Below are 26,106 nucleotides of genomic sequence, written 5' to 3' on the forward strand. Positions count from 1 at the left end.
AGGAGGAATCATCCTTTCTGACAGAAATGTGCAATAAGCTCATATTGTTCTCGTTTCCTTAATTTTAAACGCAGGACTCTGTATTGTTTGCTGCTCTTTGTGTTTTGCTCTGTAGCGCTTTAGCTTGCGTTTGTCTCTCGAGTCATTAGTGTTGTGCAAGCTGGAATTTGTCCCCAATTTAACAGCTCTGATTATTTCCCTGTACGTGAATGCTTTGAAATGAGCTCAGCTCTGCCATCTTTATGATTATCGTGCTCACTGTAATTTTCCAGCACTTTCTGCAGACACTTTAATTTGTTTTTACATGCAGCGGGAGAACGACCGCGTGCTGACAAATCTTTGCCCGTGCAAGCTTCTGAGACGAGTTGATGAGGACAGGAGCCTGTAAATTTTAAGATGGTATTTGAAAAGTGCTGCAAGAGAGATTTAAGTGTCAACAGTTAAAGAGAGATCTCTGCAGTTGTAACTGAAGTGCTACTACCTTGGAAATCCCCCTGCGGTAAATCAGATTTGATTAATTGGGAATATAAATAAGCATACAGTTGAGAAATGGACATTTAACACCAAAGCGTAATTTATATGCATTAGATTTAAATGCATTTTGTCAGCTTGATCGTTGTAGTACGTTTCTGTTGGAGGTTTATGTGTGATTTAGCCGATATCAAATCAATTACTGTGGACAATGTGGCAAGCATATGTATATTGAAGGTGTCTTTTGGAAAGAATAAAGCACTCTGGTTCAAGTCAGAAAAGTTCTGTTAAACCATCAAATACTAATTCATAATAAATGTTCATAACGATACTCGGAGGATAAGTGTTTATGGAAGGCCTGCAGTTTCCAAATGGGGGTATTTGTGCTGAGTAGGTCAGCAATGCTACAACACATCAGCTGGATTAATATGATGTAATCTACACAGACAATACGAAATGTCATGCAGTACATAGTGAGAAAGGTGTAGGTCAAGCACCACAGTCACACTGTGATAACATCAGCATCATTTATCTGCTTCTTTAGGACTTCTTATTGATGTAGCCCCTCATGGGACACAAAAAATATACGATGACATTGTGTTTAAGAATCACGACCGTGTCCTGGGTAAAGGGTCTATTGAAGATGAGTCAATCTTGTTTTAAAACAACAGCTTAGCCATATGGTAGAACTGAGCAGAGTTTTAGAGCAGAGTTTTTACTTTGCTTTGATGGAAACGGCTACAGAAATGTTAACATTCAGAGCAGGGAGACATGAGATGAGATGGCAAGGGAGAGATGCATTTTTACCCCAAAATCCCCTCAGGCTATTGGTGAGCTTTTCTCTTTTTTCCATTCGTAAAAAGCCCCAATTTCTCTGACCTTCAGCAGCTAAAGACTTGAAGGTGAAGTGGAAAGAGCGAGATGGCTTTACTTTCATTTATTTATGTTTAATGTGCGGACTACAGGGCCATGTTTGCCTGTCTGCGGATATCCTTTTTTTAAGACCACTTAATGCTGAGCAGGATCCATTAGATTCTGGGAGGGGACCTCCATTAGCGATAAGACCGTGTCCCCAGCCAGGTTCCGGAAACAGCCAGGTGGTGGCAGCTATGGCAAGCACCACTGTCTGCATTAAAATGACCTCCAGCTTCTGGACCTACATGCTGAAGAGTGTGATTACTCTGGAGGGCATTTGGGATGTTCAGCAGCCTGCTAATCACATTTGCAGCCTCCATTTGCAGATGATGGCGGTAGAGTTCTGTTAACACAACAGAATGTTTGGCTGCCATGTTTAGGCCTGTAGATATGTTGGGTTCCTGAGTTTGGTGGAATAGCTAAGGACTGTTATTAACAGTGGCATGGGGTGAAATTTTTACAAGACTAGGAACAAAAATCTAGTACTGTTGGTTTTTGGCACTAGAGCATTTGAGAGTTGAATCTTAAGGCTGTTAATTGGTTTACCAGGTTGGCTGATTGAGCTTGAAAAGAGTCTTCGATTAATATCAAAATGATCTTGGTAACAGATGTAACAATGGACATCCAACATCCAACCTGGCAGCACCAGAGTTGATTTTGTTTTACCTCCAATCAAACACTATGTTTGGTGTAAAACAACAGGCTTGTTATCCTTCTGCTCAGTTGCCAGCAGACTAATTGAAGCGTAATGTTTTCTGAAGTGTTTAAAGATGTGTGCAGTCTTATTGTGTGTCTCCAGCTTTGAGGCAGCTCTGCAGACTGGAGCTGTATCTGAACCAACACCTTGGCAAGGTTACTAGAGATAAAGACTAACATTGCATCAATTCCCACAGCAACCATGTGTCATCATCACCAAAGCTGCCACATCACGCTTTATTGACTCCTTCAATTAAAAACGAGAAAGCAGAGCCAATGAACGAGCGGAGTTGTTCGAGTTAGCTGTGTGCACATTTGTGCCCTTCAAAACTCTTTAAGTCAAGCCTGGCAGCGTCGCAGCGTCACATAGCCTGAAGCAAAATGCTCTTCTCAGAGACTGTTTCTTTTCTTCATCAGCATATTCTCTCTCTCTCGTCAAGGAGATAGAGTGTGTTCTCCTTCATAGTGACAACATGTCTCAGGAGGGCGCATTAGCGAGATGGTGGCAGTCATTGTGCAGGTATTTAAGGCCGTGACTGTCCCGCTCTGAGCACTCGAAGAGCACTGGTCTTGTTTGACATTTCATGTGAGCAGATTTGTGTTCAAGCATGAAGTCAGGAATCACCAGTCCATAATGTGAAAGAGGAACAAGATTCTCAATATCAGATCAATATGACGTATGCCGAAAAGAAGATCGATACGATGTATGCTGAATTAGTTATTTAAAACAGTTGTTGTATGAAAACAATAAAACATTCATTTGTGTAATTTTGTTTATTCATCCATCCATTTCATCATTCTTTAATCTTTAATCTGTGGCAATGTTATATAAGTTATTAAATGATTTCTTTGTCTTTGAATAAAGGAAACTTGCAAAGAAGCGTAAGGAGACCCTGAGCAGCAGCACAAGGCAGGAGATGACAGTGATGGTGAACTCCATGGATAAAAGCTACACAGAGCAGGGCACCAACTGTGATGAGGCCATCTCCTTCATGGACACCCACAATCTCAATGGAAGAAGTGAGTTGGTTACTGATGAAATTCTGCATAGTAAAGGATGTTTTTTGTACCTTTTTAATATCTCAGGACCAACTGGCAGACCCAGACTTACATTCTTCCCTCTCACATCTGTATACCTTTCCTAATAGTTTCCCTCCAGTGACTGAATCATTTCTAGTACTAACTAAATAATGTGCTTTGATGAACAACTGAATAATAATCTGGACGTTTAAGGGGATAAAAGGTCTAAACAATTCAGAACCATTAAAACCGATGTTGGCAGTGCATATCTTTGTAGATAAGAGCTTTGAGAGGCTCAGTGTTCACTTTATGTACTGATCTTCAGTCTTGGGTGTTTTAGTGTCACTATTCTCCAGCTGCTGAGCCCATAGGACAGCTGGAACTTTTCTAACCTTTTGTGGGTTTAGTAAGTAGTCTTCTGTCAAAGATTGGTGGCTCAGCAGCTCCTGGATCTGCACCATCTGCTTAGCTAGAGTCAAGACTGTCCCCTCCTTGAACATACTGTATCCTTTAATGAATTGTTCACACATATATTTTGTCTTATCATTTAAACGATTTGCAGTAGATACAACAGGACAGAAGACAAGTCCATACTGTCAACTTGACATACAGTCTCAGATTCCAGTTCTTTTGAGTCAAGACGGTCTGTTCTTCTGACATTCTGACAGCTATCAATAAAATGTGTTTTTAGAGGAGAACTCTGATCTCTGTCATGTTCAGGTTTTGTAAAAACACATGATGTGGACGTCTAGAATCCAAGAAATCAGGACAAATTGATGTCTTTACTCACCTGTTCAGTTGGAAAGCTCTCTCTAGCATTAGCTTTCAGGCATTTTAGTCTAGTCAGGGTTTTATTGGTCACTTTGGAGGGAACACTTAAGTTGTATTTGTGTGAATTTGTATATGTGTTTGCCAGCTGAACACACACAGGAAAGTACTAACTGCTCTTTTCTTCATATACATAAGCTCACACATGCCCATGATTACCTAATGTCACTCTGATTGACAGGAAAGAGTAATGCCTTCCTAGACACCAAGAGAGAATTACCCATTTTGCTCTATTAGACATTTGGCCACGGATGGCCGTGGCATCACATTGCATCAAATTCTTAGTCTGCCAATGGTATTGCAAACGCTTTTATGGGCTCATGTTTATTTGAATTTTGTGCTTCAGAACAGCTAGCTCCACAAAATATCATTAGCATTATTATAATTAGTTAGTAATTATTATAATTTGGGTGTTTTATTGTATGAAAGCTGTGAGGCATGTGTAAATGGTCTGCACTTACATAGCGCTTTTATCCAAGTGCTTTGTGTCTCATTCACACACACAGACACACACACTCAGACACCAATGGTAGCAGAGCTGCCATGCAAGGTGCTAACTTGCCATCGGGAGCAACTTGGGGTTCAGTGTCCTGTCCAAGGACACTTCGTTATGTGGAGTCACGTGGGCCGGGAATCGAACCACCAACCCTACGATTAGCGGACAACTCGCTCTACCACCTGAGCCACAGCCGCCCGTATAAGTTACGTCATGCAGCCATACATTGTGTCTGTCAGGGAAATGGAGCAGAGACAGCGATCGCTTCTTTGATCGCTTGACAGCGGTTAATATTTCAGTCCGGTTGCACCTTCTTTTCCACTCGACATGGCTGATGTGTGACCCAGCGAAGTGGCCAGCAAACAAGGATAAATAAATAAACATGCGCTCTTAGCGCCCGGGACAGAAGTGCAGCGGACGCCAGGGTAGTTCATGCGTGACCTTATCCTGCTGTCAGCCTCCATAGCTGTGATTGACAGGCAGGTCACATCAGACAGTGCCTTCTGGCAGCTGTCAGAGAGCCAGAACCTACGTGCCCAATCTCACTGTCAGCCGCTCATTCAGCTCTTCACCACCTGCAGGCTTAGCAATACGTCTTCATTCTGAACCACACATGGCTTTACATGGCTGTTCAGAGAGAGGGTTATTTTATTTTTGCGATGTCTGGAAAGCATTCGAGCTATTCCTTATTCACGTCACAGTGGTATTTTAGGGCGAATTAGACAACCTTAGACTGACAGTCAGGGGAATTATGGATGTTTTAAGTCTTAAAATAACACACAGAGGAAGGCACACAGCCATGTTTGGTATATGAAAATGTCATTTACTTAAAGAGGTCATGGGATATTTGACAAAGAAATTCAGGTATGTGGGTTTATTTTTCAATTTCAAGTCAACTTACTTCTCTTTCTCTTTTTTCTTTGATTAAAAGCTGTTTCCTCACCGTCATCATTTACCATGAAGACTAACACACTCAGCACTTCAGTGCCCAACACCTATTACCCAGGTAACCTCAGCTCTGACTTCTGACCTCCACCAAACTCTCACTCTTAATTTTATAACTTGCCTGTGTCAGGAATATAATGCAATATCTTTCTGTGCTTGGATTAAAAAAGAGGCTTAAACAGTAGAAAGCTTATATTCAGTATGTTTTGCTTTGCAGCTAAGTTTAATCTGCCATCTATGAGGAAGAACCATGTCCAATCATTAATGTATACAAGCAAAGCATTATGCATGTGGATGATAATAATATAATAATAATAATAATAATAATAATAATTATTATTATTATTATTATTATTATTATTATTATTATTATTATTTCTTTCTTTCTTTCTTTCTAAAACACAGGTGTCAAACTCAAGGGACTCATTTCATTCAGTCCATGCAAACTGAAAAACTCTGAAAATTTCAAATGAATTCATCATTATGAACTATGGTAAACTGACTCACGACACAATTGGACTGAAGGATAGATACGGTAATAATAATATGAAAAAAGAAACATAACTGTCTTAGTTTGTGACCCTTCAGAAATTGAGTTTGACACCTGTTCTAAGAGTTCATTAGATCTGCATTGTTCTTCCTTTTTGGACTAAACTGTCTTCGATTTAATTGCGATTCTAACTGTCATGTGCGCTACTGCTGATCTCTGTTCTCTATTCACCTTCGCCCTTTTTTTTCTTCTTTTTAACCTTCAAAAATCTGCGCTGGTTTTGAGCAGACCCCTTTGTACCAACTGCTATCTTAGGTGAGACCATATTCCACTTCCTCTTTCTCCAGTACCTAGCTTTATGTCATGTGAGCTGTTACATGTGCATTCCTGTGATAGCTTTTAAGAGACACATCAGGATAATGGACAGTAAGCGAGATAGGAAAGGACTAGAGAGATTTATTTTTGTTACTGATGATGGCTTCCTCACATCCATACCTGCCTGCTTTCCTCTTCTCTGTGAGGCGAGGGTCTTTTTCTCCCTGAGCTCAGGTTGGCTTCACCCCATCCCATCCGCATTCCGTGTCGTGCGTGTGACGTCACTTATGTCTATGACCTCTCATGTGCATGGACAGATAATGTGGACTGGATGAGGGGGGGTGACAGTGTGGTGCACTAAACAAATGAACAAGCACATAAAGAAAACATCAGCCCACGGCCATCCAGGCATCTCTTAATGACAGTGCAAAAAGCCCAGATAGTGCAGTTTGAAGAACTTTCTTTTTACATATATATATATTGTGCGTCTCATAAGCTTTCGTACAAAATATACTGTATAAGATGTTACAAAAAATGCATTCATTTCTGTTTAGCTAAACTTGTGTCGTTCACAATATGTCATCAAATCAGACATTTGACACAAATCCACTATGCTAGAAGAGGACTTGAAACATGCTTTAGCAGAGTAGCGCTATACATTGCTTTTTTTGACTTGAAATTTTTCATCATTAATTTGGCCAAGCAGTTCTTGTTTGACAGTAAGGCAACACTTAATAATTGTTACTGCATTTCAGAATAGGCTCCTTCTATGGACAAGAGTCAAAATATGTCTAGGTGCTCTTGTTTCAACTATCTTGTTGCTTATACCCTGTTTCCTTTCTCTTCTCCTTTTTTTCTTCACATTTAACCTCTTATGTATCCTCTTAAAAAGTGCCAATTAATGGTAAGTTGCCAGTCTGCCCTGTGTTTTTGGGGGTGGAGATGTATGTGGGTCATGCCGAAGGGACCTTCTCCCCCAAACTGTGTTGCCTCGCATGGCCTTGCGTAGCATCTCGCCCTCCCCTGTCCACCTGTGCAGCCATTAGTTAGCATGGCCGTCACCCGTGGGCGTCCTCTTCATGCATATGTGGACAATGTGACATCCCCCCCTCCCACCTGCACCCTATTATTCTACTCTTTGGTTTCACTCCCACACCCCAGTCACTTTGTTGTGAAGGTGTCTCATCTGACATTGACATTGTCATTGTAACTGCTAAGGTCACCCTCTTTTATACCATGTGTCATGGAGAACCATAGACGTTCACCATTTTCACCATCTGTGCAACCATTTTGCCATTGATCTCACTAAGCAAGTTTGTGTAGAGAACTGAGTTGTCAGGTAGTGGATCAGAACAGGATTTTATTATAACACTGTGCTGTTAGAAATAGCTAGACAGGTAATCTATTCAAATATCACTTTAAATCTGCGCTATGTGTATATCGTATTATTAGCCGTACACATACAGTACTGTGCAGAATTCTGAGGCACCCACATTTTTATACAGATGTGGTCCTAGATGGGTTTTTTTTTTTTTACATCTTCCAAACATTCATTTACTATGAAAACGGTAATAGACCACTTTTCACATAAAAACCTAAAAGTGCAGCAGTCTCAACAGTCTCCAGGAGAACTGTGTCAGGATCTCCAAGGTCTCCAGCCAATTTCCTTATAAAACTGAACTAGTGTAGATGTTCCATTCATAAATGCAAAAGGAGGACACACCAAATATTAACTTGGTAAAAGCAAAGATGCCCTATAAAAATAATAATATGAAACATGCCTACCTCTCTTAGTCAGTTTTTATATGTAGGAATGTTTCATTTTGTTATTTGTTTTAGAACTTTTTAGAACTTCTTTACATGCACCTAAGACTTTTGCACAGTACTGTACTTACTGTGATACTAATGTTCATTTCCTCATGTTTATCTCATGTTGATGTTAACTCGATCGTAAAATCCTGTATTCATCCATTTCTCTGATGGGTTGTTGGAATTTTGTGAAGAAATGTACATATTACCTCAGGCCTTACCAGTTCTCTCTGGCCCCCTGTTTCTCTGATCTGCTGCAGATGAGAACCACACAATGACCAGCGAGACGAGCAGCCTGGTTCAGTCCCACACTCATTCCTTTAAGAAAAGGGAGGCGGTGGATGTGCCCTACCAGACAGGGCAGCTCCACCCGGCCATCCGCGTGGCAGATCTGCTTCAGCACATCACCCAGATGAAATGTGCTGAAGGCTATGGCTTCAAGGAGGAGTACGAGGTGAGACACTGCCTTTTAAAAAAAAATCTTTTTATCTTTCTTTATGCAGTCTTGTTTAATCTATCCCCTTTATGGTTTCATTTTCCTCCTACCCTGTGTCTCCTATTTGGTTGTTGTGCATGGAGTGCATAAATGTGTTTTGTATCTCTCTAATGGACTTTTCATGAGCTCTTAATATGCAAAAAGCACAAATTTATGTCCTTGCACTTAGTGCCTGTGTCATCGCTCCACTCCCCCAGCTCTGTGTTCATGCTCCTGCAGTTTGTTGACTCCATGCCACCCTGCTTAGCTCTTTAAGGCCTAAAGACAGGAATCTGTTTAACTACCTAGCAACCCCTAAATTATCTTGGTGGAAAAATTAGCTCGTAAATCTGAAAGTCCCCTGTTCACGCCTGCTGGCAGACACTCTTGGGGGATTCAGCGACTGAGACTGTTTGTTAACTGCTAAGACAGCTGAGAGATGTCAGCGGTGCCAAGCGCCCAAGTTTGAGCCCACAGACTCTCCTCGTTAAACAAACGGCTCTTTCAACACACACTCTCATCATCCACTGTCTCAACTGTTTGTATGTGTGCATGCACTTTCTGTCCATTTCCATCTTCCACTTTCTAGATCAAATGAGGACTGCTTCACCTTTTGTGTAATTCCCACCAACCCACGTTTCATGCTCTACTCCACCTGCCACTTCATTCTTAAATAAGACCAGAATGAAATAAATTATTCAACTTAAATACCCCCATTCAGCCCTCATTTCAGGCTACCCTGAGGCTTCAATTCATTATGGATAAAGATTTTTTAGGGCAGAGGTAGCTCAAGAGCTATGCTATGCAGGTTAAAATACAGTCTGTAAAATAATTGATGCATCCACCTCCCCCTTTCCTCCTTCTTGGCATAAATGTTTTTCTTTTTATCTTCCATTTTGAATGCCCATTAAGCTGGAAAAATAAAACCCGCAAAGTCATTATAGCGTGCTGTCGTTTGCTGTCTTTACTCACCTGTCTTAGATAAAAAAAACGTTAGAGCTGATGAGGTCTAAAACTGAGCACTAAACTCTTAACTTATCTTTCCCCTGATCCATGCTTCTTGTTATTCCGTACATTAACATTGGGAAGCTAAATGAGGTAAGCAGACATTTTTGGATGTGATTCTAAGTTGTTCTAGCTGCTTGCTAGTTGCACTATGACTTTCCAGAAGCTGCCAGCTTAAAACTGTCCAGTAGCTTGTCCTTTAGGTCCTATATTGTGGCTGTAGAGTATGTGTGACAATTCATAATGTACATGTACAGTGTTATCTCATGTCTGTAAAGTCAATGCAATTAATTAGTATTGTTATTATTTTGAGACCATTTCAAGCACAACTCACACGGCACTCACATTTACCGATGTAAATCAGGAATTTAGAGATAAAAGACATTATAGCAGCCAAATTACAAGGAGGTCTTTCCTCAAGTGGTCTGTGTTCAAACAGCTTTTTTCATGATTATAGTATAAGAACGATACAGTTGTATCATTATAATTTTGAATAACAGCCTTGCTTATGGACCTTTGTGTCATTCATGCATGCTAACCCATGCCGGGTTGTTTCTAGACACCATTTCATGCTTTGCTGTGAAGATCCACTGCACCCATCCATGCAAACAGCTGTACATGCTCACCATGCCATACCAGCATGCGGGAGGTTGTGATGGAGTTCAGAATGTTCTCTTTTGCAGAATGTCACTCACTGTGTCAGTTGGTGAGGGGTTTAAGTTAAATTTGATCATCCAGCCTCAAACTTGATTATATGATGTCATTTTTTTCTTCAGATTGACATACTTATTTTCATTTAAACAAGGTAATAGTTTCCAACCAATCCAGTTAGCTACCTTAAAGTAGCTAGCCAATTCACTTGCATGCTGTCTAGCAATACATGAATTATTATATTGTCGTTAAACCTATGAGTCAAATTTACTGGCTAACATTCATCCATTCATCTTCAGTAATTGCTCCATCCTGGTCAGGATCATGGTGGATTGAATATAGAGTACATCCTGGCTGGGACAGCAGTCCATCGCAGTGGACCCTCCACACACTCGTTCACACCTAGGGGCAGTTTAGTGTAGCCAGCTAAGATTTGCTGAACTGCTACATTCATTTAAACTAGAAGTCAGGTTTCCTTGCATCCTAGTTAATATCAGATGAATTGTTCTAGTGATGTCATATGATCAACTTTGTGCGTAGCTAATGAAATTTAACTTAAGCTCCACCTTGTTTACTGAACTGTCATTCATCAAAATCAGAATGTGCACTGATGATGAACGTGATTTCTTCAAGTAGGACATGTTTTAGGTTCAATGTGTGTGTGTCCAGCTAAAATTCACTCAAATGTTTGGTTTGGCCTGCATTTCATTTTATAGTAAATAATTTATAGTACATTTTGAGTAAATATTGAAACATTGGCCATATTTTATATTAATGCATTTCCCCAAAAACTCTTAGTACTAAGTCTAAGAGTAAAAGTCTTGGCACCTTTAGTAGTGTTTATGTGGAGGTAGCTAACATTAGTTCAGCTAGGCACTGTACAGTACTACCTAGCTCTGCAGGTCAGATAGTTACAAATACAATGTACTATTTCTACATTCACACTAACATGTGACAACGCGACAGGTGACCGTTCCTTTTCTGTGTACGTGTTCGACACGGAGCGGCAATTTCAGAAACAGCACCAAGAAACAATGTGACAGCGCCGCAAGAGGGACCTCTCAATTGAGATTTTCTCAATTCAATTCTTTGCAAATTAGGTATGACACAGTGAAGCAAAAATCAAAACAATTGGCTTAAATGATTCCTATGGCCTATCCTGTGGTATGCATGGTGCGACATTTCTTCAGTTTCCCACTTGTAACCGTACTTCCTACCTGCAATCTACTCCCATTTAAGTGGTCAAACTCTTGCCCACAAGAGACAAACTACAAGCAACATGAGCAATTTGTGCAAGTGCTTGCTACATCGAACATAGGGTTAGAGTTCTTATTTAATTAAATGAAAAAACAGGTGTGGCTTCTATGTCTTTAAAGAATCAAGGACTTTGTTCAAGGACTTTGTTCTTATTAATTGAAATGTTGAGTTCAACACAAAGCACCAAATCTCTCTGGATTTGAAGCCATATATATTCTGAAGAAAATGTTTAAGTTACTTTTGAGTGGGAGGAATAAGAGGTGCACATTTAACAGCGGTGGCAGTGGCAGGGATTTGTTCAAAGGAATGATGTTCCAGTAACAACAAAGTGATGTTAATCCAGGAACATGTCCTATTTAAGAAATCACATTCATCTACTAGGGACATTTCCTTTTATCAGCTGTTGTGATGCATTTTTTTAATTGTCTTTTTTATTTCTTTGTGTGCATTGACTTGATACCTTTCAAAAACCCCAAAGACTTTGTGTTTTGATGAAGGCACAGGTGCAGATTACAATGCTTTGTCTGAAACAGGTGACTGGTTTTTAATAACCACCCTCCTCCTTAATCCTCCTAGGCAGTAAGACAAAGCAGACAAAGTTGTGAGACACAACAAGGGTACTTGTCAAATGTGAGCAAGAAACTGAGTATTATTATCTATTGAGAAGTTGCTTCGAGGCATGGCAGTGATGAATCTGTAATTATTGTTTGTGCTTGGAGTTTGATGTGCTCCCTTGATGCAGCCTTCTGATTTTTCCTGGAGTTATCCAGTGAGAAAAATCACCTGAGTTTGACTTTTTGAACACGCACACAACCGTATACTTGTTTGGACTCATTATTTTTAGCCCACCAATTAGGTGTTAGCTTATTGACTGAGATACTAAGGCCTAACCAGTAGCATTCAGAAGCCTAGAGGGACAGCTGCAGCCTGGAGCTCCCTCTCAGCCATTTTATTTTTATTCTGTCTCCATCTGCTGCAAGGCTGCACTGGATCTTAATGATCATGCTCCATAGATTTATACTTACATTCGGGTTTTTTTTCCATGCAGAAAAGTCTGGAAATCATTATTTCATATCTAAAATTTCAGTCAAGCCGTACTGAGTTCATCCCGCTATTGTGCTCTGAATGTTTTCTATTCAAATGTAGGATTTATTCTATTTTTCGCATGGCGTATGAAGCATTGTGCAATCATAAAGAAAAGTCTATTTCACTATTTGTTTGACAGAATTTGTACTTTATAAACAGTCTTTAAGGCGTCTGCTTATACAGTTTTGAATATATGAATATCTTTGCTGGCTTTTTTTTTCTCCAGCTGACATGGCACAGTCAGAAGTTCGACACGTGTCTGAACTAGTTCGTCTGTGCTCTCATTATTCTCCCCTACTGCGGTCCCACTGTTGGACTCTGCATCTCATTACTGGCTGCCAAACACACCAAGCATCTAAAGGTGTTCGTCATTCCCCCCCTCCCTCCACAGGCTCACAGACGCCATGGCTCGCTGTCACTCACCCGACATGAAAGGACAGCTGTCTCCAAAGACACAAAGCTGCGATGAATAACAAACCAGCATCACTTTTGAAAATTTAAACTGAGTCTGGGGAGAGACAGCATGAGAGAGAGAGAGAGAGAGAGGGAGAAACAGGAGAGATAAGCCAAGTCTTCACACTGTTGTCAATATGTATTAACCCACCTTCAATGGATGTGTTGGAAGGGAAAGCAATCTGCAATAAATATGCCTGCCCTTCAAGGTGTCCCTCGCTGAAATGGTCAGACTGCCACTGACCTATCTCAAGGCCCTTGCCTGGTCAGCAGAAAGGTCATGTGATAAACAACATTCTTTTAATCTAGGAGGAAGGATGCGCTGAGCCTGTTTGCATATTAAGAGCTCATTTCTGATCCCTGCAAACAGTAATAGTGAAGAATTTTCTTTACTTCAGATTGTTATTTGCATTTTAAGTCTAAAGAAAAGGCTAAGATTTAAAACCAGTTACTAGCTACATTTGCCGTTTGGAATCTGCATACAGATTCTCCTAGTGAATGGTTTACTAGCCCGACACAAGTCTTTTAAACCATATTCACATTTAAAAATGAAAAGAAAAAGATTTTGACTGCACCCATTCAGCAGGAGATAGGGCTGCTGCGTGCCTCCCATCCCCAGGTGCTCCCTCCTGCCTTCTGCTTTCTCTGTGGGGAACTTCAGCAGAAAGCGGGAGTCATCACTCTGCCGGTGTCATTAACCACGCTGAGGCTGATCAAGGCACTTTGTTCTTCAGACAAATCCAGTGTCATCATCACATTCACAGCCAAAGGATGTTCCGCTTCCCTAACAGAAAGAGCAGTAGTCACTTGCAATCACCAGCAATCATATCAATTGTCTGTGCGGCCGTTTGTGGATAATAATGCATCATTATGCTCTATTTATACCTCAGAGTCGCACTTTATCGAAAGAGAAGCAGGCAGCTGGCAACATTAAGAAGCTACTATGAGCAGACTGCAAGTCTGCAAGCATGAGCACTCCAACACCAACCCAAACACCCGCCCACCCCCGTTAACAAACTAGATCTGCTTTTGAAGTTTGTCTCAATAATTAGCTTTAATTGTGTGGCTGAGCAGTTCTGAATGAGCAGATTCTCCACATTGCATTAATATTTCATCATCAGTTACTGTTCAGAGCTGAGTGTCAGCTTTAATTCCATCGCTGACGGCATTTTCTCTTTTTAGTCTTTAATTTCTACGATTTGAGCCCTTTAATGGTGTCAGAGAGACAGGCAGCGAGGTTGTTTTGTCTCAGTCGCAAATTCGGAGCCGAAGCACCTCTAATAGCCCTTAGTTCTGTCACCACTCCCAGGGTTCCTTGCTCCTGTCCCTTGATGTCAAATAATGATGTGAATCTAGTTAGTGTAACTGTCCTCTTTTCCACTGGTACTGTTTGAAGTCCAACTCAGCCATCATTTAAGATGGTAACCTTTGACCTATCTGTGCCTTCTCTGCTCTCGCTTCTTAACTTGTCTCTGCCTGTTTTGATTTCTCTCTACAGAGTTTCTTCGAAGGGCAGGCTGCACCCTGGGACTCTGCAAAGAAAGACGAGAACAGGATGAAGAACCGTTACGGAAACATCATTGCATGTATGTAATGATTATATTATAATTTGGTCACACTGTCAGCATGCTTCTATAACACAGAGAGTAGCTCACTGGGCTTCCTGTTATGTGTAATTGCTCTTTTGATTACATTCGCATCCTTTTGCCTTATAGTGGAGATTCTTACCCAACCTTATAATTTGTGTATATGCTTTTTTGTACACATACACATCCATGTAACGTTTTGTGCAACAGTATATCCTTTTTTTTTCTTTCACCGGAGTTCTTCATCAGTCACCTTTCCCACTTCTACTACACTCATTACCATTTCTCCCTCTGAGAGGAAACCGCTCGCTCTGTTTGGCTCCACACACTTCCTGTTTCTGACTAATGAGGCACCAGCCAATCCCAGGCGAGCGTGAACCCTAGGCTATGTTAGACCTGATAGAGAGAACACTCCCAAAGGACTGGCAGAGTTGCATACTGGAAATCCTTCACAACAGCTTAGTATCTCCTATACGAATAGGCAGGAAAAGCTGCAACACAGATTGGTTTCACTTAGTCATATTGGCATCTAGCAGCTGTTATGTGTTATTATCTGCTGATATAAAGTAGCAATGCCATTGTAAATATTGTGAGATTTATATTTATAAGGTGAAACAAAAATTTCTTATCATGGAATGATTCTCTAGATTTTTAGGGCTAATATAACATGTATGATATTATCTGCTAGAGTTATAAATACACACACTAACCTACTGCTTGAAACCTGCTTCCACGTTAATCCTTTTCTTTTACAAGCTCATATCCGACATTAATGAGTAGTAATGACGTGTTCTTATTTCTCACGCTTTCCGTCTCTTCTTTTTTCCCAGATGACCACTCCCGTGTCCGACTTCAGGCTATAGAGGGGGAGCAGAGCTCAGATTATATTAATGCAAATTACATTGATGTAAGTATGGACACTTGCCAAGTCTTGCACACAGAGGTCAGTGTGTATGGTCATTGTGTTTGTGTGTAGATGTGATTCCCTATAGTCTAATGGAAGTGGTTAAGGATGACATTCTCACCCCTTTCCATACCCCTCCCACTACTCGAAGGAAAACATCATTGATCCACACTGTGTTGACAGATTTAGCATAGATTTTCTAGCCTGGACATAAAGCCTATTATTACTCGAGCTCTTATCTAGGACAATTGAGAGAATAATAATTTAGTCTAGCTGACGCAAAGCATTTCTAAGTTTCTCACTCAGTTCTTTTACATGGACAACAATAATCCAATATTAACCCGATTAAGACAATACTCTGATTAAGAAACTAGCATATAAACAGCAATTTTTTATTACCTTAATCCGACTAAAGTCATACTCGAAGTAAACACAAATCGAAATAAGACACGTGTAGTATTCCTGTTATAGTCGCATTATCGACGTGTATTACAGACATGTAAACACCTTAATCACACTATTAACGTCGTGTGGGAGTTTTCACCGCATTTTGCAACAGGACACACACACACACGACAGTGCACAACCGTTTTACGGCAAACAGGAAAGCACGGCTGCGTCCGAAACCACGTACTTACTACTATATAGTAGGCGTAATACATGTATATAGTAGGCGAAATACATGTGTTTCGGCTACTATATATTAGGTAAGTACACAGTTTGGGATGCAGCCCATGGCTTCAAGCAGTCATCTATTAGCACGTATAGCATGACAAATAATTAACTGCACTTGAAGCTTTCGTAAAAATTAAAAATAAAAACACCCCAAACTGTATACGGTACTATAACAAAGACGAATTGTATGTTGATACGTGAAATTCTGGAGAGAACATTGGACAGCGTGGCGTGGAAACGTAATGACGTGTGCCGTTAATCGATCTATGTTCTATAACATGTAAAACGGGAACATGAAAGGAATATCCTAAAAGTAACTCATGTAAACACCTTAATCAGAATATTGTCATTCAGAATAAGGTCAGTGATTAGATTATTGCTGTCCTTGTAAACATAGACACTGTCTGCCATGGAGGCAGTGTTGTGGATCTGATAGATGAAGGAGATGAAGATAAGCTTTAGGCATACATTACTGATGTCGTTCTTAAGGCTGAGATTAGTTCAAAATGCAACCTGAGCTCAACAGAAATCCATACTCATTTGAATAAAAGACGGTGCTGTGGGTTATTTGTGGTTGATTGTTGGTTGATTTCATTTGAATGAAAAGTAGTAACACTAATCTAGTCCATAACCTTTAACCTTCATAACTTCTTATACAACATGTGACCATGCTGCACAAATGACCTGCATTTTAGACACGGGGTGAAAAGCATGTTTTAAAAAATACGGCCTGCTAAGGTTTTATTCAAAGACTGAAGGCTTTGAATGTTTGTGTCGAAATGTGCCTTCACATCTACTAGCATCTGGCATACATGTATTCTTTGCTGTCACCCTGTGTATAATACAGCATTTAACAATAGTGGTGGAAAACATCAGGGAGAGAGGGAGCAGTTTGTGGACAACATTATTTGTAGTTGTTTTTGACTTTATTTTTTAGCAAGAAATAGTTTGTTTAGTCCCCGAATATTTTTCCAATTTTCTCCAACAATACTTTATAATGTTTCACCATTTCACACTTCACAGACTTTTAGGGTTAGTGTGCGTCAGTAACATAGGGATGTAAGCTGCCTCAAAACCCCCAACCATTTACCCTTACTTTTACCTTCTGTCAAAGTGCTGTCTTGTAAGACAACTGACATGAGCCAGCATGGGCAACAGAGCATCAAGGAAGATCTTCTATTTCAGATACAGACATGGTTTTAGCTTTTAGAGACAAATGGATGGCTAAACATGACTAAAAATCCCAGTATATCTTTTTTTTATTTTATTTTTATCTCTGCTTCAGTATAAAAACCCTCTGTTGTGTCTTTGCTCCCATCAAACACACACTGTCTAATGAAGTTGGTCCCGTGTAGAGTATAGAGCATAGTCCATTGTCCTCACTCTTTCCATTGGGCTTTGTTTGAAAATAATTTAACTGACAGAGCAAAGTGGCTACACTTCAAAGGAAGTTGTTTTGAATAATGGAGGCATGCTGTAGTCGCGCGGTTGCTCGGGGCTGTTCTCAGCGTCCGGTCTCATTGGAGGAGCACAGCGACCTGGAGTGACTTTGGATGTTTACTGAACTGCTGTCGATCATTGGCGCTTTTCTGTTGTCATGGGAGTCAAAGGATAAAAAAAACAGTCATTGCCACCTGTCCGTGCTTGTCTGTTGGTGTGTTGGGTTACCTCCCTGTTGTACGCAACCCCCTGAAACATTTCTTTCTAATGTTTACACTTCCAGCTGGAGCTGTGGACAAAGTAAACGTTATTTTCACCTCCTGTCAGCCACCCACTTCGGATCAACATGCCCTACCAGCCCCTACACATACTGATCGCCTCCTCTCCTCCCACTCTCTTTTTCCATCTCTATTTCCCCTCTTTAGCATGCCTATTCACTTGTCATTAGGACACTTTACGCTTGCCTTCAAACAGATCCTTGGATGCTCGAAGCAGATGGAACAAGCTCTTCACACGCTGAATTATTTACCTGACCAGCTTTTAGCACATGCCACAGTACAGTCAAGACACTTAGCATCTCAAAGGACGATTAGTGAAAGCATGTCTCATTGTCAGACACCGTTATTATATTTTACATGCTCAAAGGAGCGATATGTGAAGGAGGCTTTATCTTGCGTGTCTGCTTTATTCCAGCTCTTAAAAGTGATTTATTCATGCTTTACAGCATTTATTGTGCCATTTCAGCCACGCTAACAATGTGCAGTTTTGTTTAGTGCATGAAACAAAGCAGTACTGTCTTACTGTAGATAGGATACAGAGCCCAGTTAATAGGTCTTAAACTGTGTGGTATTTGTGCATCCACTTACCTGGTATAAGGTGAAATTCATATCAAGATGAAGACTTGGGTTCAGGTGATATTGAGTAGGTGGAGGAGTTCTGTTAGTCATATGGGTGCCAATAACTTGGGAAGAGTACCATTAAATATCGTATTATAAGCAGTCCTCAACATTCAAATCATGCACGTGTGATTAAAACAAGCTTCCGATATAATTCAATTCCGTTTTATTTGTGTAGCGCTTTTAACAATGGACACTGTCCCAAAGCAGCTTTACAGAAATATATCAATTCATGGTATAGATTTTAAATGTTTGAATTTATCCCTAATGAGCAAGCCAGAGGCAGCAGTGGAAAGGAAAAACTCCCTGAGACGATATGAGGAAGAAACCTTGAGAGGAACCAGACTCATCTGGGTGACAATGGATAGTGCAATTATAAATAAATCCTTTCTATAACTGTGTACTACATGGGCAAATAGTGCAGTTGTGTAACCAGGAAATTCATTACAGTTTTCACATGAAGTCAGTTTCGTTGAACTTATCCACTGTTCACTGATGGAGATTTGAGTGCAAAACAGTTTGTGGCAATTGCAAACTGTAGTCCTAAGCCAATATAGCATAACTGTTCATATGTATTGAGGTCCAAAGCCATCTTTATGGCAATCTCAATTATCTTTAGGCTGCATCTTATGGGACCATCCTCAGCAACAGTATGTGACATACAATTGATGAGAATTCCAACCAGAAGTAAGGCATCAGGATGGTTCGTAGAGCAGAAGGGCTCAGGATCACTGTTATCTCAGGAGTAACGTGTGTAGCTCCCAGAGAGTGACAGGGAAAGATTATTAGGTATGCTTAGAGTCCTGTAATGGTTAAGCACCATATACAAGGCTAGCTATGACAGCATAACTAAAAGGGACATCCAGAAGGTAACACAGACGTGAGGGACACCAGGCTCCCTGGGACACCAGGCAGCCAACCACTACACCATCAACGAACATGGGTATTCATGTTCCTGTTCTAAGGATTTGTTTTTACTAACTATAATTGCTGTCCAGACCTTCAAGACTTCAGTGTTCCTTGTTAGTCAGATAAAATCAATACATTACATTAAATGTATTGCAATATGTTAAAATGCCAGTCAGAGTTTTTGAAAGCCATGTATTAATATATTTGGTTAAACTTCACTAAATGGGTTCAGGTTAAATCATTTAAAAGTAGAACATATAATCATGGTATAGGTATAAGGGAACTAAAGAATGTGTGTGAAGTGTGGATCAAAAAGGATCTTGGGTCACTCCAATTAGACACTTGTAGCATACAACATATATTTCTCTTAGTGTTGATATAACATTGATAGCATTATTATTTATTATTGATTTTATTGATTTCATGCTGCCAGTGCTGGGCCCTTGAGCTAAATGAGATAAATGTAAGTCGCTCTGGATAAGGGCGTCTACTAAATGCCATAAATGTAATGTAATGTAAATGATTTATATGATTCCTTATTTAATTGCAAATAGTTGTCAGGACACTGTTAAAAAGTTTGTTTTCCCACCAGAATTCCCAACCAGTACATGAACATGCACATACACGGATGTGTGGAGAGTGAACGAGATCAAATTCTGCAAGAATCTGATACTTGTGGCTTAATGTAAATGATATGGTCATTGGGCTGAGTGTCTAAGTCTGAAGACCTGACGGATAAGTCATTCAATTTGAAACCAATGTTTGACAGTTTTCTACATTTTTTACTTTTTATTATTTTATTTTATTCTATGTTTTGTTCATTTAAGCAAAAGTGTCTACTCTACTGTAAAAACTTGCATGGTGGTAAACTGTAGGGTTTATTATTATTATTATTATTATTATTATTATTATTATTATTATTCTGTAGTTCCTCCATGTTTATTAAATAGTAGGCACTCAACCATTTTAAGCTGCCTGATATGGCCCTATAGCTCAGCACATATCCAGTCATCCTAGACCAAAATACAGGGTCGCTGTAAACATGTTTCATGGCGGCATGCACAAAGATAAAGAAGTCATTAAAAAGAGCAGGGAACAATGATGATGAACGTACGGATGTCTCCTCTACTCCGTCAGGTCCTTTATTCCAGCTCCGAACTTTAATTACAGATGAGCTGCATTAAATATAAGAATAAGATGATGGCAACAATGGAGGCTGCGTACAAGTTGAAACCACAGCTTTTCCCCCTTAATATTCCGTTTCTGCAGACTGAGCCCTTGCTGGGACACACCACACTCGACAAATGAAATGAGGGGATTAACATAATCCCACAGAGATTGAGCCTATTCCATAATATAATTCCACAAGCTATATGAAAACCATTACAGTAGGAGTAAACAGTAGTGTGGAAGGGTGTGTGTGTGTGTGCCTAAAGACAGTGATTGTTTATTTTTAAAGACGAGTTTAATTAAAAAAAAAAAAAAAAAAAAAAAACAAGCAAGATTTTATTAGTGAAAAACAAGTTTCACTAGCTCAATTACAGTTTGCATTTTCCAGTAGTAATTTGAGTTATAATTTTCTTTAGGCCCCCTACCCCAAGTGCATTGCAGAGAATTAGAAACAACTAGACAGGCTGTCTTTATTATTTCTCTTGTTATTATTTGTCTTTTCTTTGCTAATGCATCATCCGTAAGAACAAGAAAACTTTCATTGTACAAGGAAAAGTTCTCGTAAAGTTCTTGAATCAATATGATTCAAATTTATTGTAATCATAATATATATACTATACAGCGCTACCATACTTTAATATTATAACTTTAGTTTCTCTCTTTTTTTAATTACAGGGATACCATCGACCAAATCACTACATAGCTACACAAGGTAAGAATACATATTCTTTTATCTTATCTTATATTATGCTGTCTAAACAACCCTCAGATGTGTAGCGTAGTTCTTAGATGGTTCCCTCTCAGACTTTGCTATATATTAATACACACTCACACAGACACACACACGCACACGCACACTCAGACTCATTGAGCCATCTTGTGCTGAAGCAGCGTCTTGGAACAATTAATCAGCCTTAGTGTTGGCAGAGGCGGTGGAGTGGGATGGCTGTTAAAGGATGTGAGTAATAAATAAATGGATTAGTCGGTACGTACTTGCGCACTCTGTTGCTCAGTTAATCTGGCGGTCAGCGCCCGCTCTCCCAGCAGCCCCTGTAGGCAGTGCTTGATTGATAGTTAATTGTTGTGAGCTTCTTGGAGGCCGTGTTTGTCCCGTGTGCTGGCGGCTTGTGGAGGTGCTACAGTGACGGGAAACAGCGCCGAATGCAATCACTTCTCCTAATAGACTCACAAGCTGGTATAGTGGCATTGGGAGTTGCATAATTACCTGTTTATTGGAGTGTTGCCTGGCCTGTCCACAGAGACAGCTCCATGTCTAAATGGCCTCTTAAGTTCTCTGTCTGCTTTTCCTCACCCTTCGACACTTTCTCCCAACTTCATTTCTAAGCTGATCCCCAGCCAGCAAAGTGTGGAGTTGCACCTGTATCAGCATTTATATATGACAAGCAGCATTTATTATAAGAGGTCTTAGTTTTTTTTTAAAGTAATTGTACTTTACCAGTCCCTCCAGGATTTTGCGATCGCAGAAATGAACGCAAAATCAAACAAATATTTTTAAATATTTTTAAAAATTGTCGCAGATTTTCTGCAGATTTGGGCCATGTGACGTCATCACAGTGCGCATTCAGCCAAAGCCCTCTTCAATTCACGTGAGTCGAACGTGAGTCTCATTTACCAACAAACACTGCGAAATACCATGAAAAACAATTTCATGCAATTGCAATTTCATTAATTCAAGTAGTTTTCCTCTAAAAAAAAAAAAAACAAAGCACAAAAAACTCTGCAAGTTGCATCGCAAATTTTGAAATAACCCGCAGAAAAATCGAGCATTTTGGGCTGCAACACTCTCGAAAAAATCCACGAAATCCTGTATGGACTGATATACATTGTGAATGTATGTCTGGACATTTTACAACCTTCCTTTAAGTTACAGAATTGTTTGGAAAATGAAAAGATGTGAAAAACACAAGTTTTGTGCTGTGCTGTGAAGTAGGTAAAGATCCAGCGACTGATGACAGTCTTTGTATTCAGTGTGGGCCGATTTCAAAAGAAAGGCTTTTTTTTTTGTTAAAGTTAAAAAGCTCAGAAGTTTTTGAGATCAAAGACACATTTTCTTCAGGCTTTTTTGAAGCTTGACAGCACATCCTCCCTCTTTCCCAACCATACGTTCACTCAAAAGAGGCTTAATTGTGTCCATTATTTCACCCGTTTTTTGGGGATTTTTTTTCCAACTTGCAATCACTTTGGAACATCAAAGATTATCATACTGTATCATAGCTGTAATAATGAGTAACAGCTTTGCTGAGTAGATTATTAAGTATAGACCACATAAATAGTGTCACAAGAAAGGAAGAAAGCACGACAGGATGTATTGTTATAGGAAATAATCAATGACGGTGTGATGTGATGGGGCCATTACCACCCAGAATTTGCCTATTTTCCTATTACAGTAAATCCCAAAGTGCTTTATTCATCTTATACCACAGGAATTAGTCAGTGCCTGGCTAGCTCATTGGCTACGTGCCAACCCCAGCTACTGGGATTGCACCTTTTAGTGCCAGTCCCAAGCTCAGATAAATGGAGAGGGCAACAGCTGAAAGATGACATACTAAAGCAATTATCCATCAATTGTGTTTTTAAGTTAAAGAATGGCATTTTTTAAATTTGCTTATAGTTACGTTTTATGTTGTGGACCGTCCATAAAACAAATTCCTGTTCCTGTTGTCACTTACGTTATAGCAGCTATAAGCAGTAGCTCCCTCACCAGCCTCTCTCTCTCGCTCTCTCGCTCTCTCTTTCATGAAGTTAATAAGACAGAAAATACAGCTTCTCATGTTAGAGAAAAACCACAAAGTTCTCAGTCCTGAAAACCTCCAGCTTTACCTTTGACTGTTACCGACACTGTGACTCCTCTCCTTCCATAAATGTTGAATAAATGTCAACAAATAAACATGTTTTTAATCATTTAATCATTTTTTAAATCTCCACCATGCAATCCCTGTGTAGGTTGTGACTATAGAAATGATAACGTAAGATAATGAAAGCTACCGTCAGGGCTGCTGTTATAGAAAATTTTATTCTGACCAAGGATTGAGCATTCAGCACCACTCAAGCATTCAAGAGGTAGAGTAGATTTCAATGTACACACCAAAGGTGATACCGTGTCTCACACGTCCCACCCCGAGAGCTTAACTACGTCATCTGAGCCAATCGCATACTGTATGTGGTGACATACACTAATTATGTGCAAGCAGACTGGGAAATGAAAGAGTTCTTATAATGTCCTCCAACACTGTAATCCCACGGTGTGAAATTCCTTTATAAAAAATCGAAGATTTTTGCACACTTTCTCTGAAGTCTTGTTGAGAGGAACTCACTGGGACGCTCCATGCGAGACACTCTTCCTGTGGTGACAGAGCAACAGTCTGACAGGCCATCACACTCTCTGCTGTGGTGCTTCCCTTCCTGTATGCTAGAGGAACTTTCCCAGTCTAATTGGGGAAGCCTGACTTCACTTATAGGTGAACAGGAGTTTTTTTAGTGTATCGGCAAATTAGAGCAGAATTTGTCAGTTTGTACCTGCTGCTGCTGCCTAGAATACGCACCCTGCACCCCTCCAGTACTTTCCAAGTGTCACACTCTGTCAGTGATCATGACTTCTGAGGATCATATAAAGAGTGTGTGTGTGTGTGTTTGCAATATCAATGTCTCCTAGTCTCCTTTGTAAGTATACAGAAATTCCACATGCAGCATAGTTGAATGAGTGATATAAAAATGATTAAGACCGGTATGTGATGATGTATAATATATTCTGCAATTAAGGAGTGAAATCAGGAATAAACCTGACCTCTTGCTGTAAGTACATGTAATAAACAACATCAAACAAGCCCAATAATGAGAAAAGCTCTCTGGTACAAGTAGTAATTTCGAATGCTTTCAGAGCAAGCCAAGGGTTCGGTAATGCAGATGTTGGTTTTTTTTGTGGATTTGAATATGTCAAATCTCTTTTTCCTCATGTTTTTTTTTTTTTTTCCGGGTGGATGTAATTTACTTTGGCTTGGAGGTAAAGCATCAGCGGTAGAGAAAGCGCATACAGATTTGCATGAGCTAATTAGCTCGTCAGAAGTCATTCCGTAATGCGCCTGTTGATTAAAAACAATGCTAATTAGAATTAATTAACTGTGTGATTTTAATTCCTTGCACTGCATCCTTATCGCTGGATGTTGGTCTATTAAGGTGATTTGGAGCTTAATGGAAATGTAGATACACAAGCTGTCAGCATTCATTTGCACGTATCTAGGTGTACTGATACGCAATATGTCCATTTAAAATCCTCTTGCTCTGAAGAATGTGCTGTAGGTTACCTGGTGTAGATGAAGAAATACTGTGTGTGTGTGTGTGTGTGTATGTGTGTGTGTGTATATATATATATATATATATATATATATATATATATATATATATATATATATATATATATATATAAGCATTATATGTTTCTATATATGTGTATTATATGTTGTATATATCTCTTTTTGTATTATATGTTATATCTATTTTTTTCTCTCCTTCTGTCTGGGCTTATTGGTATCAGGACCCATGCAAGAAACAGTCTATGACTTCTGGAGAATGGTGTGGCAAGAGAACACGGCAACCATCATCATGGTGACTAACCTGGTGGAAGTTGGCAGGGTAAGTTTTCATTAAACTGCCGGGCTTTATATCTACTAACTAAGTGCGAAAAGCCTGTTGTCTCTTGCTTTAAAGCTGTAAAATAATTTGATATAATCCTGATCATCAATTTAGCCACTATTGAGCTCAATCTATAAACAAAAAATGAAGAATTCTGTACCCTATTGCAAGCATGTTTTAGAAATTGAACAGCAACCTCTTAACATACAGTACTGTTCACATCACCTGGTGTGTGTTTCTTATTTATGTCAACTGTATAATGCAAGTATCCATGTGCATTATTTACCAACTGTAGAGCAAGAGAAATAAGACTGTCCACCTGTATACTGTATAAGATCCCAAGGGACCTAACAATGTTCACACTGTCATAATGAAAATCTGAGTGCATTTCTCAAATTTTCTACCACTCTTGACTGGCTTCACATCTGGTCCCCTGCTTCTGTTTTTAAAATACTGTGCCTAATATCCAAGCAGACTGTTGCATTCTTTATCAAGCCTAACTGAGTAGCCATCCGTCTCGGCAGCAGCAAATCACGTCCCTCCCTTTTCATCATTGGCACCATCTGCTGTGTCTCATTGCTGATGAACTCTGGGATTTGGGCTCAGCCCTCTCCATGTCCTCCATATTCACACCAAGCTGCTTCTCAGCTGGACAGTTTCTTTCCACTCCTTCAAAAGCACAAACACCTCACGCGACCCGAAGAGAGGAGCAATAATTTTTATTAACCTCTTCAATGAGCTTCATCTCAACCCACAAGTATATAGATATACCCAACACATATCTATACACAGTATATACACATACAGTACAGAACTCAGTTTAGACCTTTCCAGAGCTCTGTAAGGCTGATATGGTTAGTCTACTGGATATACATGTCGTATTCGTGTTTAGGGGCAATTTGTAAGGACCTATGCTGAGTAAATTACATTTAACTGTGCTAGGTAAGGAATAAAACGCAACCGT

General features: G+C 39.8%; 1 protein-coding gene across 10 annotated transcripts in view; it reads left to right on the top strand.

Annotated features, from left to right (window-relative positions):
• LOC128613893 (receptor-type tyrosine-protein phosphatase mu-like) overlaps positions 1-26,106 on the top strand; it is a 235,340-nt gene that overhangs the window by 191,538 nt on the left and 17,696 nt on the right. For 4 of the 10 annotated variants that reach the window (XM_053635055.1, XM_053635072.1, XM_053635088.1 and 1 more), the window contains 8 exons: positions 2,948-3,102; positions 5,358-5,432; positions 6,150-6,176; positions 8,246-8,439; positions 14,411-14,498; positions 15,329-15,405; positions 21,168-21,204; positions 25,045-25,142. In XM_053635055.1, the coding sequence (XP_053491030.1) occupies positions 2,948-3,102; positions 5,358-5,432; positions 6,150-6,176; positions 8,246-8,439; positions 14,411-14,498; positions 15,329-15,405; positions 21,168-21,204; positions 25,045-25,142 (751 nt within the window). The remainder of the gene's footprint in view (positions 1-2,947; positions 3,103-5,357; positions 5,433-6,149; positions 6,177-8,245; positions 8,440-14,410; positions 14,499-15,328; positions 15,406-21,167; positions 21,205-25,044; positions 25,143-26,106) is intronic. The other 6 variants (XM_053635064.1, XM_053635080.1, XM_053635113.1 and 3 more) reach the window with 2 other exon arrangements.

Source organism: Ictalurus furcatus, chromosome 1 (genome assembly GCF_023375685.1).
Source record: "Ictalurus furcatus strain D&B chromosome 1, Billie_1.0, whole genome shotgun sequence".
NCBI lineage: Eukaryota > Metazoa > Chordata > Actinopteri > Siluriformes > Ictaluridae > Ictalurus > Ictalurus furcatus.